Source organism: Perca fluviatilis, chromosome 9, assembly GCF_010015445.1.
Source record: "Perca fluviatilis chromosome 9, GENO_Pfluv_1.0, whole genome shotgun sequence".
Classification (NCBI taxonomy): Eukaryota; Metazoa; Chordata; class Actinopteri; order Perciformes; family Percidae; genus Perca; species Perca fluviatilis.
Window position 1 is genome coordinate 21,608,062 of NC_053120.1, and position 13,580 is coordinate 21,621,641.

At 40.5% G+C, this 13,580-nt stretch overlaps 1 protein-coding gene across 2 annotated transcripts in view; it reads right to left on the reverse strand.

The window, feature by feature from the left end:
* Positions 1–641: 641 nt before the first annotated feature.
* The window catches only part of arhgef18b (rho/rac guanine nucleotide exchange factor (GEF) 18b), a 33,272-nt gene continuing 20,333 nt past the window's right edge, over positions 642–13,580 (reverse strand). For both annotated transcript variants that reach the window (XM_039811041.1, XM_039811040.1), the window contains exons 20-23: positions 13,081–13,230; positions 6,281–6,632; positions 5,315–5,443; positions 642–4,777 (exon numbers count right to left, since the gene is read on the reverse strand). In XM_039811041.1, the coding sequence (XP_039666975.1) occupies positions 4,473–4,777; positions 5,315–5,443; positions 6,281–6,632; positions 13,081–13,230 (936 nt within the window). In that variant the 3' untranslated portion in view covers positions 642–4,472. The remainder of the gene's footprint in view (positions 4,778–5,314; positions 5,444–6,280; positions 6,633–13,080; positions 13,231–13,580) is intronic.

Genomic DNA, 13,580 nt, shown 5'->3' on the forward strand with positions numbered 1-13,580 from the left:
TGAGGATTGGAGACACTGCATGAGAGGGGAAGAGACAGGGAGACATGAAATGGGCAGAGCAGTGGAAGGAGACAGAAACAAAGACGGAGTAAAATGCAGCTTCCCTCCACAGGGGAAGCAGCCTGGAAAAATAATTGTTGTGAGGAGACAGAGGAAAGCCACTAATGACAGCAGACAATAAAAACTGGCCACTACTGTAGCGTCTTCCCAGCCAGAATGACAATAACGCAGGAACTGACAGCCCTGCTCTTAGCAAGGTCTACAGAGGGATTGAACAGCCACAACCACAGCACCTGAAAATAGAGCTTTGTCTGGGAATAGACTGTTATTAGGTCTTCTAAACACTGTTACTGTACCTCCTAGACACTAAGGAATGGCTGGGGTGCTGGCTAATTGGGTGGTCAGGCTTATTTTGACAGGCAGTGAATAGAAAGAAATCTAAATAATGAGGCAGAATTATATGTCACGTGGTAGTTGTTGAGGGGGGGGGGGAGAAAACAAATCCTTGTAAATACAAATTTACTTAAATAGGTATGATTGCATGCTTAACTTTTGCCTAAACAGCAATGATCCAAATATGCAGCAAACTAAACAATAGTTTTTTTTTATTTAAAAACTCAAAAAAGACTGCAAATACAAAAATCATTTCATTCATTTATTACTACTCTCTCTCTAAGGCAGCAGTTTGTGTCCACAGGTTGTTCTAACCTAACGTCTCGCAGTGAATAAAATAAAACGGTACAAAAATCAGTTTCGCTGTGTGCTACACACGTCATTAGACAGCTCTTGGTAAATAAAAGTTCACAGACAATAATAATAAGCATTATAAACATTCATTTTCCCCTTCAAGTATGCTACTATCCAAAGTGACTAGTGTAAAATTGGCAGAGGAAATAAAATATGTTCATGATTATTTACACATTACAGGTCCAATATGCCGAATGAGTGAGTGTAAAAGAAAAACACTCTGGAACCAAGTCGGTTAGAAATGTTTCCGTTTTTGGTGGCACGCACACACACACACAAAAACAGAGCAAAGAGGTTAAGCATTTCAGTACAGCAAAAGAACATTTAAGACTTGAGTTGATCCAAACAGTGGCAGCAACAAGGCAGCATCCACCTCTTCTGTTGAGGTTCACTAAAAGTCGAAGTACTCTTACACCAATTGTCCTGCTGCCCAACATCTCTCACTCTGAATTACAGGAGACACTTGAAAATACAGGATGTGGACTGACATGGGAATGTCTTGAAAAGTCAAGCATGAAAGGTCATTTTTATTCTTGAGAAATTAGTCTGACAAAACAATCCCGATTCAAGCTCAACTAACTTCTCGTCCGTGTTGGCCTTTAAGTCAAGCATTGGCTCAACTACACTGATGAAGACAGTGTGATATGGTTGAAAGCTCTGGACAAAAAAAAGCTTGTAAGTGGACCGTAAGTTAGGATTTTTTTGTCAAAGTCAGAAAAAAATATTTACATTTTTATTGGTTGGTATATTTATTGGTTATACCAAGTATGTTTACAGGCACAATGATATCACATTGTTGTGGTGTTTAAGAGATGGTGTATATACAGTAAATGCAATATCTTCTACAACTGGATCAGATGAGCTCATATCCTGATAATGAAAACGTCAGATGCTATGGTATGCCAGAATACTGGGGAACGTCAACACCCCATTTGATTTATTGTTTGTGTGCTCTGGTTTTAAGGTAATTATATGTGTATGAAGAGATATTTGTGATCTGGACATGAGGATGGAAAACAAAAAAAACAAACAGAAAACCCCAAAATGAGACCTGAAGCAGGATATGAGCTGGACTGCAATGTGCTGTAAACACATGCTTTTATAAGTAGTAAGACTTTGTGGACGACCACACAACGAGCGCAGTGTCGTTTATCCTTCATACAAGAGCACAGACAGGAACTCAGTCAGCCGAATGTGTCTTTGGTTTAACCAACTGAAACGAGCAGATGATTTCGTTTTTACAACTGCTACATAATCTTGGTGAAACATCACTCGTGAATCGCAGGACAAAGATGACAGACAGTGCACCTCAACTTCAATGCTACAACATCAACACACATTAGGAGATTAAATATGCACATCTTGATTTTCAGTTCATTTAAAAACAACAGCAACGACCGATTGTGGTTTTAATTAAACTGCCACGAGTTTATCCAAGCAAGGCGTACCGTATTGTACACACACATTATGTGTGTATTTTAAGTATATGTTCACATATGCACAAACAGACTTTTGGCTGACTTTTGCATCTCGATGCACATCAAATATCTCTGTTTCTAATACAAGAATGTGTAAGAGGGCAGCCGGTGCAGAAGATAACACAGAGTATGTACAACAATATACATAATATACATAAAGACTCAGAAAACCTGCTCAAACTGCAGCTAGCGATCACAGCTCAGAGACAAGCTTACTTGGACTAGGACAAAAAGCTCTTCAGACATCTTTCCCCTACAGAGAGACAAAACACATTAATGTGTCCACTACTTCATGATTCAAAGGGTTGTCACATATATACAAAGGGAAAGAACATGAATATGAACATCTCCATATTTCTTCTGTGAAGAAAGATAAAGACTGAAATTTTAGCTGATAGTCGTTTTTGCTACCGGACCCCTCCACCCGATCCCAGTACCGCTTTTCTGTCAGGCACAGCTTTCAAAAACATATCTTGTCAATCACACAAACCTTTAATTTCTTTTGACTTCTTGAAAAATTAGGACCGAATGCATAAACTTTACTTTGCCTCAATTTTCTGGCCACGTGTCCTGCAAGTCTCTAGAAGACTCATTACATGTTCATACTGTATATGAGGAAGAATGTGTATTAGGAATATGATGCACCATATGAGTAAAGCCACTTCGGAATAACTAAGACTGAGAGATATAAAACAGTGTTAACACCGTGCTCCAGTATGCACATTTAGGCTTTCGGTCATTATGTGACTTAGCTGTTTACACTTCGGAATAACACAGAGGCTTTCCTTTACATTTTCTATTTGTATGATGATGGAGCCTATAACCCCAAATTTTCTCTTTTCCCTGCCCGGAGCAGTTAAAAAGTTAATTTTGCCCTTAAAACAACACGCAGCATAAAATGTCACGAATTGTACGGTAAACTCTGGTTCCACTAAAATGGCAACAGATGTGTTTTTCAAAGATGGTTCTCTTAAAGGGATAGTTTTTGTGCAATGTAACAAACTCAGTAAGGCCTTTTTGATGTCTACAGGGTACAGTATTCTGAATGATGCAACATTTAGTTTCCCTGATGTCTACGGGGTCAACAGCAGCTCTGCCAAAAGTTTGGGAAATCTATAGACTTGAAGGCTAATTAAAAAACATAATAACATGTACAAATGTCTGTATTAAAGAAGGGATCTTTCATCAATTAGCAATGCAACTTAATGTTCTTGTGAAATGGTGTTTTTAAAAATTAATTATGCAAGAAAAAGTACATGAGTTCATTGTAAAACCCAAGTTTGAGAAGAGCTACAGCTAAGAAATGCAATAAAGGCCTAAAGTAGACCAATCTCACATAACATCAAACTGTGCAGACATAATGAAGGCATCCCTGAGTTTGTCTCACTCGGCACGATTTGGAAAAACAGTAGAATTTGCTACAAGCTGAACTCTCCCTTAATTGAAATGAAGCATCATTACACAACAGCATGAACAATTTTTTTTAGGATTCACAACCAGTGGCAACACACTAAACGTGTATTCCACAGTTCAGCCTTCTGTAATAAGCATGGTTAAGAACGATAACAAAATGAAATGAACCTTCACAATTTTGACAACCGTACACCCAAACAATTTACATTTAGTCCGTTAAAGTTCATTCATTAGTCTGGAATTGAGTATTTACACTGTGCAAATGAAAGTGTTCCTGTATTAAGATCATTTCAGAGTTCCTGTTAAATCATTTCTTGTGGTTCTAGGTCCAGTAGAAGCAGATGGTTAAGGCCAGGGCACCATCGCAGCACCTATCACTTTTGCACACTTCACTAACCAGCCGGTTTTCTTTCACATTGTGAAATCCCCTTCAGCTCTCGCGGCTAACGTCTTTGGATTAGTTTAACTTCATTTGAACCTTTAAAATTAACTTTAAAGGAAACAAAAAATTTAATAAAAAGAAACTGTGGCATCTTAAAAACAAAGATGGAGTAGCAGTGTTAAAATAGAAATGTCATCATTCTTGAGCCACTGAAGTGCTCTGTTATGGATTGCTGTATCTTTGTACAGATATTTAAACCATCTTACCGTATCAATCCTCACTAACACTACACCTGCCCACACTAAACACACCATCAACATCACACTGTAACATGCAAGCGGCTCCTTGGAATGGGACACATGGTTGATTTGGGACTACCAACCATCCCATAATTCTTCTCTTTTTTGTTGTTGTTGCAAACAGTGGTTGATCTGGGGGCAGCAGACTGGACTTTAGAAGAAGATGACATCCTCCTTATTGAGGTCTTCTGTGGCAATCTTGTAAGGTGGCGGCATGCTGTGGCTGAGCCCGTGGGCCTGGGCGTTCGGACTGAGGCCCTGCGGCTGCAGATGGGGCTGGAACTGGAGGGAGCCGGTGCTCTGTGAGTGGGGAGGGATGGTTGGAGGCTGGATGGAGGGCTGAGGATGGGTCTGTGCAGGAGGCATGGGGGGCTTCTGAACAACTGAAGGGTGGGAGATGCTGATGGAGGAGGTGGGCTGGGTGTCTGGCCCAGCACTGTCTGGAGGACTGTGTTGATCTGTCAGAGACGTACAAGAAAGGCTATTAGAGAACAAGGATTAGTCCAAAAATAGCATAAAAACTACCAGCAGAACAGTCATTTGTACCTGTTTATTACCGCTGGGCTTACTCAGCCTTACTGAAATCTATCCCCCGAAATCCTGCCAATGTTTTTTTGTCAGTGGTAATTGTTAGGGCACAGGATTAAACAGATTACAATGTCTGTGTCAGCAGTACAGCCTGCCATTAATCACAGTGAAGCATTTGAAATTGATAGGTGTTTACACAGGGTGAGGCTGGGCATGAATGTAAGCTTTAGACAGGAACGTGATTGGGTGGGGTCCGGTTTGCCCAGGTGGAGAATGTGTGCGTCTCATGTTTGTGTCTGTGGGAACCAGGTTTAATAATGCAGTAGGCAAAGGCAGACAGGAGGAGATTGTGTTTGTCCTGATGAAGCAAAGGAAGGGGTGTGTGTGTGTGTGTGTGTGTGTGTGTGTGTGTGTGTGTGTGTGTGTGTGTGTGTGTGCTCATAAGTTTGTTTGTATAAAAAAGGTACCTGGGTGGTGTTGAGGAGGGGCTGACAGCGGGAGCTGCTGGTGGGGGCTAATGGAACGCTTGGCCTTGAGGGGGTTGTCGTCTCGGGCAGACAGCTTCAGCGGCAGCATCTGTTTCATATCCACAGAGGCTGAGAGGAGAGGGTGAAAAGAAAAAGGGAGACAAACAGAGAAAGAGGGCGATTTAATTTAAAATTAGATTGCATTGGTAAACTAGAACAGTCTAGCCTCTCTCGAACACTTTCTGATAAATCAGAAGGCTGACACGATTTAGACCGCTAATGTGATCCTAATGAACCACTTAAATCCTGCTGATCAGGTCAAGCTCATGTCAGGCACAGATGGCTTGTATATTGATAGAAAGTGAGTGAGAAGAATCAACCTTAAAACTGAAAATACTGCACTGTTATACACCACCTGCAAGTCATAAACACATTCTTAAAAAAGAGTGAATAGAATTTGCCCTCTGGGGATCAATAAAGGTGTATGTTATCTATTATGATATGTTGATGTTATGAGTTGGCAACACATAAAACAGAAAAGTCACCCACTCCTCCAACTGTTGAGACACTCCTGCTCTCTCTCCTGTTGTTTCCTGTGTCAGAGTAAACATACGGAGGATGGTGCTTTCCTCCCTAAAAGCTATTCATTCACACGTTATGTGACATTACAGGATGATTAAAGTGAGGGGTGTTTCCATTAAAATATCAGTTACAAGACCGCCATACATGCAGTAGAGCTGCAACGATTCATCGATTAAGTGATCAACAGAAAAATAACCTGTTGTGTTTGTATATTTGGGACCTTTTGAAAGAGCAACTCAACATCCATGAGCATGTCAGGGTTCAGTGTTTTGCTCGGAACTACTCATGTAGTGCACCCTGTGACCACCTGGTATCAAGACGCTCTAACCACAGGACCACCGTGCCACCTGTTGATTATGTAAACCTCAGTATCTAACTCCTTACCAGTGCTGTCAGTGCGATGTGAGGCTTTGCCAATCTTGCCTCCTTTCCCTTTGCCGCTGCTAAAGGCGGCCAGCTTTGTGGGGATCTGCTGCTGCACCCCCACCAGTTTGTGCTGCTGGTTGGTGGTGCTGAAGAGATGAAGGGGCACCTCCGTCTTCAGCGGCAGGGTGGAAGAGCTCGCCTCCCGCCGCAACATCACTTCAGGGCGCTCTTGATAGTCGGCTGGTGCAACAGACAGGCTGGTGCGCACCAGGGGCTTCTGAGGGAGGGGCAGGTCCGAGACACTGGGGGAGGTGTTGAGGCCAGAGGACATGAGGAGCTCCCCATTCAGACTGCCAGACAGAGGAGCCACCTAAAAGAGAAGAAGAATAGACGTTATTTGCTGAGAGGTGACCGAAGTCTTCTTTAAATTGTTGCAAAAGTCATCATGTAAGACTTCAAAATATTAGTTATTCAAGTTCAGAAAGGACGGCTTCCCAACTCTTCACTGTAATTATCCATATTTGTGGTCAGATTCAGTTTGGAGTTGTGTGTGTGTGTGTGTGTGTGTGTGTGTGTGTGTGTGTGTGTGTGTGTGTGTGTGTGTGTGTGTGTGTGTGTGTGTGTGTGTGTGTGTGTGTGTGTGTGTGTGTGTGTGTGTAAGCTGCAGCCTGCTGTTATGTATGACTGTATATTTCTGAAGAAAAAAAAAAAAAAACCAAAACAAAACTTAAAACAGCTAAAGAGCACAAACGACACACGCATACACAGATACACACTATAAATCGTCTGTGCGACGCCGTGTCATTACAGAAACACAATCTGTGGAGGAGCAGGGTATTTATACGCTACAGAGGGAATCAGAAACACATGCGACTGCTTCTGCTGAGCACACAGTTTGGTAACAGGCTTTTGATGTGTTCTAAGAGACAATGCGCATACATACACACACAAAATGAGAAACATAAAACCCTTAATAGTCCCTGTGCACATAAAGGCGTGTCTAACAAAACAGGCAGGCCTGTTAGACAAGCAGAGCAACAAGAAAATGGCTCTCATGGCATCAGTGGATAAAGACAGTGACTGCATTGTCCACCTAATTACTAGACTGAAGGAAAAATGATCTGGAGAGCGAGTCAACATTATCATCCAATCTGCATTCAATACGATTGACCAGGAGGATTTCTGCAACAATGGAGTGGTGTAGTCTTTGTATGTGTTGGTAATTCCATGTTCTGCATTACATGAACTATAAAAAGCATATTTTCACTGTTTTATAGTAAGACAAGTTAAAGCCCTTCTACAACTGTGACTTAATATGTTGCAGAAATTCTATCACACAGTAAATTAAAAAGTCAAAACATAAAATTGGTCTATAAGTTGCAATTTCTGGCAATTTAGAATCAGCTTTGCATCTATAAAGCAACATACAAGTACTTGAGGTTTGGGCTAATTACAGCCAAGAGACTAACTGCAGGTCAGTTCCAATCTGAAGAGAGCTTTTTAAAAATACCAAATAAGTGCATAATTAAAACTCAGTAGTCATAACACTTGCTAAAATCAGTTCGGTACATAGTTTGACCAGTATATACGTTTTTTTTTTTTTTTTTGAGCAGCCTCAGTGTTGTGGCCACGTGTCCTGCGATAGCAACATTTTGCAAAGGATGAGGTTTGTTTCTATGAATTTGAAACCTAGCGGTGCTGAAAAGCCTCCTTAACATGCCAAACATCTAAAAAGGGTCAACCAAAAAGGCATGAGGATAAATAATAATACACATTCATTCATTACAAGGAATCAGATACAGATTATAAGTTTCCAATAAACAACTAGTGGTTATTAATGGGAAATGATACGGAGTGGTAAAGAAAAAAAAAAAAAAATGTAATCAATTAGTATGCTCGATTGGTTAAATAACAATTATGTAAGCAAATCAACATCAGGAGCTGTCCAACAATGGTCCAATGACAAAATCAGATATTTAAAACAAGGCCAATATCATTGTGAGGATATATTAGCAAACAGTTAGTCTACCACCAGTTTTAACACCAGTGGTATCTTTAACCTGAAGTCTGGCATAAGTCTAACTGTTCTGTTTGGTATGCAGTCCACATGCCGCATGAATGATGATGATGCAGAATACTTCCTGTGGAGAGGGGGAAACGTATGATGACAGGGTTTTACAAGGCATGAAGGTCAGACTCATCTGACTGTGACTGTGTGTGGAGACTGTAGCTTCCCCCAGTTGTAACAGAGAGAGGCCCCGCAGTGGGAAAAGTTTCCACACCCCCTTTCTTCTTTCCCTCATCATTTTTCTTCCTTCAGCACTCAGTCATCTTGGCACACAGATGTTGCATTGCTCCCAGAACAAGGTGACCGGCTTTAAGCGGCATAAACAGCAGGTTTCCAGGGCAGTAAACTGTGCGGACGCTTCAGAGCACAAAGAGCCCTGACTGACAGCACATAAACAATTAGCACTGGCTGCTTTCCAGAGGCTTCGGTTAATGACAGGCTTGGACTAGCTAATTATACAGCCAGGTTTCTCTCATCTTTAAAACTGCCTGGGTACTCTCATATCACACTGCACAATACGTTGCCTTGCACACAATGTGACACCAGCGGGAAGGAGATACTGGTTGTTGAATCTTAAATGGTCTAGATAATGTGTGGAACGGTTAACGTGGGAGATATTGACTTGAGAGTTAGTTTCTATGTGCAGCTCTGATCTGTGGTGAATTAATGAGATTAGCAAACACTGTAGCCTTAAAGCGGTCTAATCCAAAGTCAAATTGTGTCCAAGTAATTCATACAGTTTATAAAATGTGAAGATCATGCAGAGTAAATACTGTTTTGTATGAAGTGTGATGAGGTTGAGCAATGACTCAGCCATTTATACAATGACTCACAGGACTTCACAATAGAGCTGAAATGATTAGTCAATTGAGCAACCATTTTAATAATTGATTTGATAATTAATAAAGTAATTTATCAAATCAAGAACTATGGGTGATAAAACTATATTTCAGTTGAAGGAGGATACAGAATAGTACTGCACACAGTGTGCAGCAAACAGGTGAGGATAGCTTCAGTGACAGATGGCGCACAGAAAATATCTACCCTCGAGCTCAGTCTTCTATCTTAGCCTCTCTAAGCAAATGCTACCAGCTGATTATAGAACAAGAGCGTCGCATGTTAAAGAGTTACTCTAAGGGTTTTTTTTTTTTTCATAGCACATGAACTCAACAACAGCATCGTAAATCAGCCTGAGGCCAAACAGGGGAAGCGATAACTCAGTCTAAAAAACACACATACAGGTCACCATTTTATGACTGACCTTTTAATGTTTCTTTTGAGCTTTGCTAATCTTCCCATGTAAGCAATGTTCTCTGTCATGTTCATGTTACTCACACCAAGCAGGTAGCAATCCAGTTTTACGGTTTTCTGCTCTTGAACAAAAAGCAGGAGAAAGGAGCAGTTGTTAAATTAAGTGCTTTGCCTAAAGGCACCTCAAAAAAAGTTACTAAAGGAAGAGCAATGGCTGATGCATTTCCCCCTAAAGACCTCCACATTAGACCGGGGACTGAAACTTTGAACCTTTCTACCCTTTGTTTTATTTTTCTTCCATCGACTCTTGCTGTATTGTGCAAGTCATTTCTCCTCTTGACCTTTTTCTGTCAATCAAATCCCCAACTCCAGCTCTAACCTTGATTATGGACAAGCTTTATGACTTTGCATTCACAGGACTATTGAGCAATCAGACCCGAGGCTCTGTTGGTGCAGAGCCGATAAAAAAAAGCCAGAGCCCAATGTGTTCCTTATCGAGAGGCCAAGTGTGATCACATGAGATAACACATGAAAGACAAGTTCCTCTGAAGTCAGGACATGCCGCAACTAGTACCGCTCTTGCGCAAACCCTCACATATGTTCACACACAAACAAAGAGGCATGTCTTTTTTTTATGAGGTCTAATAATAGTTCTATGGGTTTGCTGATGAGTCTTAATGTTGGGTGGTGGTGGTGATTAAATGTGTGTTGATATCAGGCTGGCCCGAAGCCTGGAACAGATCCTGAGGTCACAGCTGATGAAAGGGCCGCGTGATGTGTTTGAGGCAGAGGGGGGGAAAAAAAACGCTTTCAAATCTCCTGTAACCACAGCCAAGAAATTCCCATTGCATAACCAACAGTATAGAATTGTAACCCATACATATGCATGTGTACAAAACACACAAACACACTACTTAGATAGTCTAAAACAAATATTATGGGCATGATTAAGGGGGTGCTGAGTGTTAATAGTGTGTAGATCTGACCTAGTTCAGGTCTTATCTTGCGGTCCATGTAACAAAAAAGTGAGGGCCGGTGCAATTACCAGGGTCCTTGCATTACTCGTCACAGAAAATTAGGTCAGCCAGAGGCTGTGGTTGTCCAGGAGTCACTGTGAAGTGTTCTAGGTACAACTCACAGTCAAAGGCATGCCTTCTTCAATAACTCATCTCAGCTGATTGTGTTTTTCTCTTCAGTATCTTGAGTTGAGACTCGGGTTAATTGAGGACTAAGGCATGTCATTGAAATATCTCATTTTCGGTGAAATCTTTGGAATGGTAGATAGGCAGCCAGATGTCTGAAGATGTAAAGCTGCGGTAAATGAATAACAATAAAACAACAGTGCAAAAAAGCACTGTAGCTTTTTTTGGAGGGAACAAGTCAGGACTTGCACAGCATTGTGTCATCTGTCAGTTAGTGAGCTTGGTGTGCAGGATGAAGAGGCACTGGCCTATCACAGAAAGTCGATGGTCAAAAAAGATAGGAATGTCAGACAGCAGAGAGGGGCTAATGACATCACTGGAGACAGCCCCAATCAGAAAAACACATCTGTATGGGAGCATGTGTATCACTGACATATGTCTTTTTTTTCCCAGCAGAAAGCAGAAGAACCCACTGACTCATCCAGCGGAAAGGCTTTGGCTTGCTTATATATATGGGAGCATTAGTCAGTGACATCATTAGATGTGTTTTACATGGCCTCCACCTGATGACAGAATCATGTGTGTGACTCAGGAAGTGGAGCCGTCATTAAGGTCTCTCCCCGTGATCAAATATAGATCAAGCTTGTTTTAAACATTTTATGAGAAATTACAAAATCAGCCATAGGTTACTAGTGTACACCATACAGGAAAATAGTGTTTAACACCCCAGGAACATACAGAGTGGAGGGCCCAAGATTTTACCAGTTTCAACAGACAATCTAGATTTGACAACCGGTGACAATCCACTGTTCACTCAAAAAAAAAATAAAATAAGGAACACTGTGGGTAACATTTATGATATGATTATATAAATTGTTAAGTAGTAAAAATATCACACTATAGCAGAGTAGTTTTGACAATATAACAAATTGTTGCCATAGACAAAGTCTGTTTGGTTGTTTTGTTTTATTAGCCATAAACTGAAATTGCTGTTTTATCCAAAAACATTTTCTTTGATTTTCCAGAAAAGTATTAATATTATGATACATATCGAATTGTGATAAAAAAAAAAATTACACATACTGTGACAGAGGATTTTATCCATATAGCCTACCCCAAGTAAGGATACCAGAACTATGACATTAGTCTGCATCTTCTTAGTTATATTAGAAGATAAAGTCTGTATCAAGATAAAAATCCCCAAGCTACGGTTACAGAATGCCAATGAAGCAAACTGTGATGGTGATACGGGCCTTTGAAAACCCTAAAGGCTGATATTAAGTAACTTTACGGTAGCTCCTTGACAGATCTGTTAGCACCGGGCATGAAATTACAGTCAGCGGAACTTTCTCAAAGCTCCTCTCCCATGAAATGTACAAACAATGACCTGCATTGTACTGGAGAGAAAGAGGGATAGCGCAGGGAGGACAGAGGAGAAACAGGTAAAGAGAGGTGAAGAGAAAGAGACTGCTCCCTGCGAAGGTGGGTTCCAGGGTTAAGTGGTTAGAGAAGTATTCAGTTGTATGTGTGTTTATCATTCGTCCATCTATGAAACAGGCTGTGGATGCTGAAAGTAAATGCTTCTTTTCTAGTAAGTAAGAGGACCTAAACTAAAATTCTTTCATTCATATATTTGGCCCAGCAGTGCTTAAGATGCTTAAGTTCCTTAAAAGGGTGGATAAAGTTTTCATGCCCAGGGGATGGGATGGGATGGAAGGAAAAAAAAGAAAAATAGGGAAAGTTTTGGGAAATTGACACAACAGCAGCGAAAAAAGAAGGAAGAGAGACGGGAAAGCCCCTTCTTATTCTTTATACTGTGAGTAATCGTCACCAGCACTATAGCTCCTGGTATTACCTCTTCACCTCACTGTCAAGAGCACCTCGCTGTCACCCTCATTTTCCACTTTCTTACACACAACTTTTAAAGGTGCTGTAATATGATCTTCGATTTAGTGTTTTTTTGTTTGTTTTTTAAAGCATTGTTTAAATCAAAGTCCCCTACAAATTATTATTAAAAATCTTTATTCAATTAGTCATCAATAATACAACAAACAATCCTTGAATTTATGAATTTTATGTGTATGTGAAATTAATCACATTTTACACATCGTTTAGCTTCAGCTTCATTGATAGTCTCCGTGTCTGTGTGGCTGCGAAGGTCCACATAATGTACGTTTCGCCATCTGCTACCGAATGTAGCGAAAAACGTGTAAACATGTATGCAGACATCTAATGTAGTATAAACAGGCAAATCATTTTGAGTGTTGCTAGTCTTGTATAGTATTAAATTGTATGGTGAGCCTTTTCTCCAAACCCAAGGTATACTGTGATATTTCTGTATTCCACAAGTTCCTCACCTCAATAGTCTTCCTCTTGATCTTCTTCTGATGCTCCAGGCGTTCCTTTTCTTTCTCCACAGCTCTGGTGGACTCCCTTAGCCTCTCTAGGTCCTGCTGGTACGTCTCTCTCTGACTCTCCAGCTCCTTCCTCTCTTCTGTCAAATGCACCTGCATAAAAAAAACAAAAAAAACAAGCAATGTTGCAAAGTTTGTGTGAAATATAGATATTTGTAAAATACTTCCTGTTTTTTAGGGCCCAAGCACAGACGGGTGCGGGGACCCAAAAAAACTGAAGGAATTATTATTATTATTATTATTATTATTATTATTATTATTATTATTATTATTATTATTATTATTATTATTGGCGGCAATGAATAACATCTATGGGAGGCTTAATGCACTTGAAAACTCACCAATGCATCAGAACTGGTGAACGTTTTTATATTGTATGGTTTTATGATCTTACGCTTTAATGAGGCAAATTGTGGCTCAATAGCACCCCCTAATTTAACCCC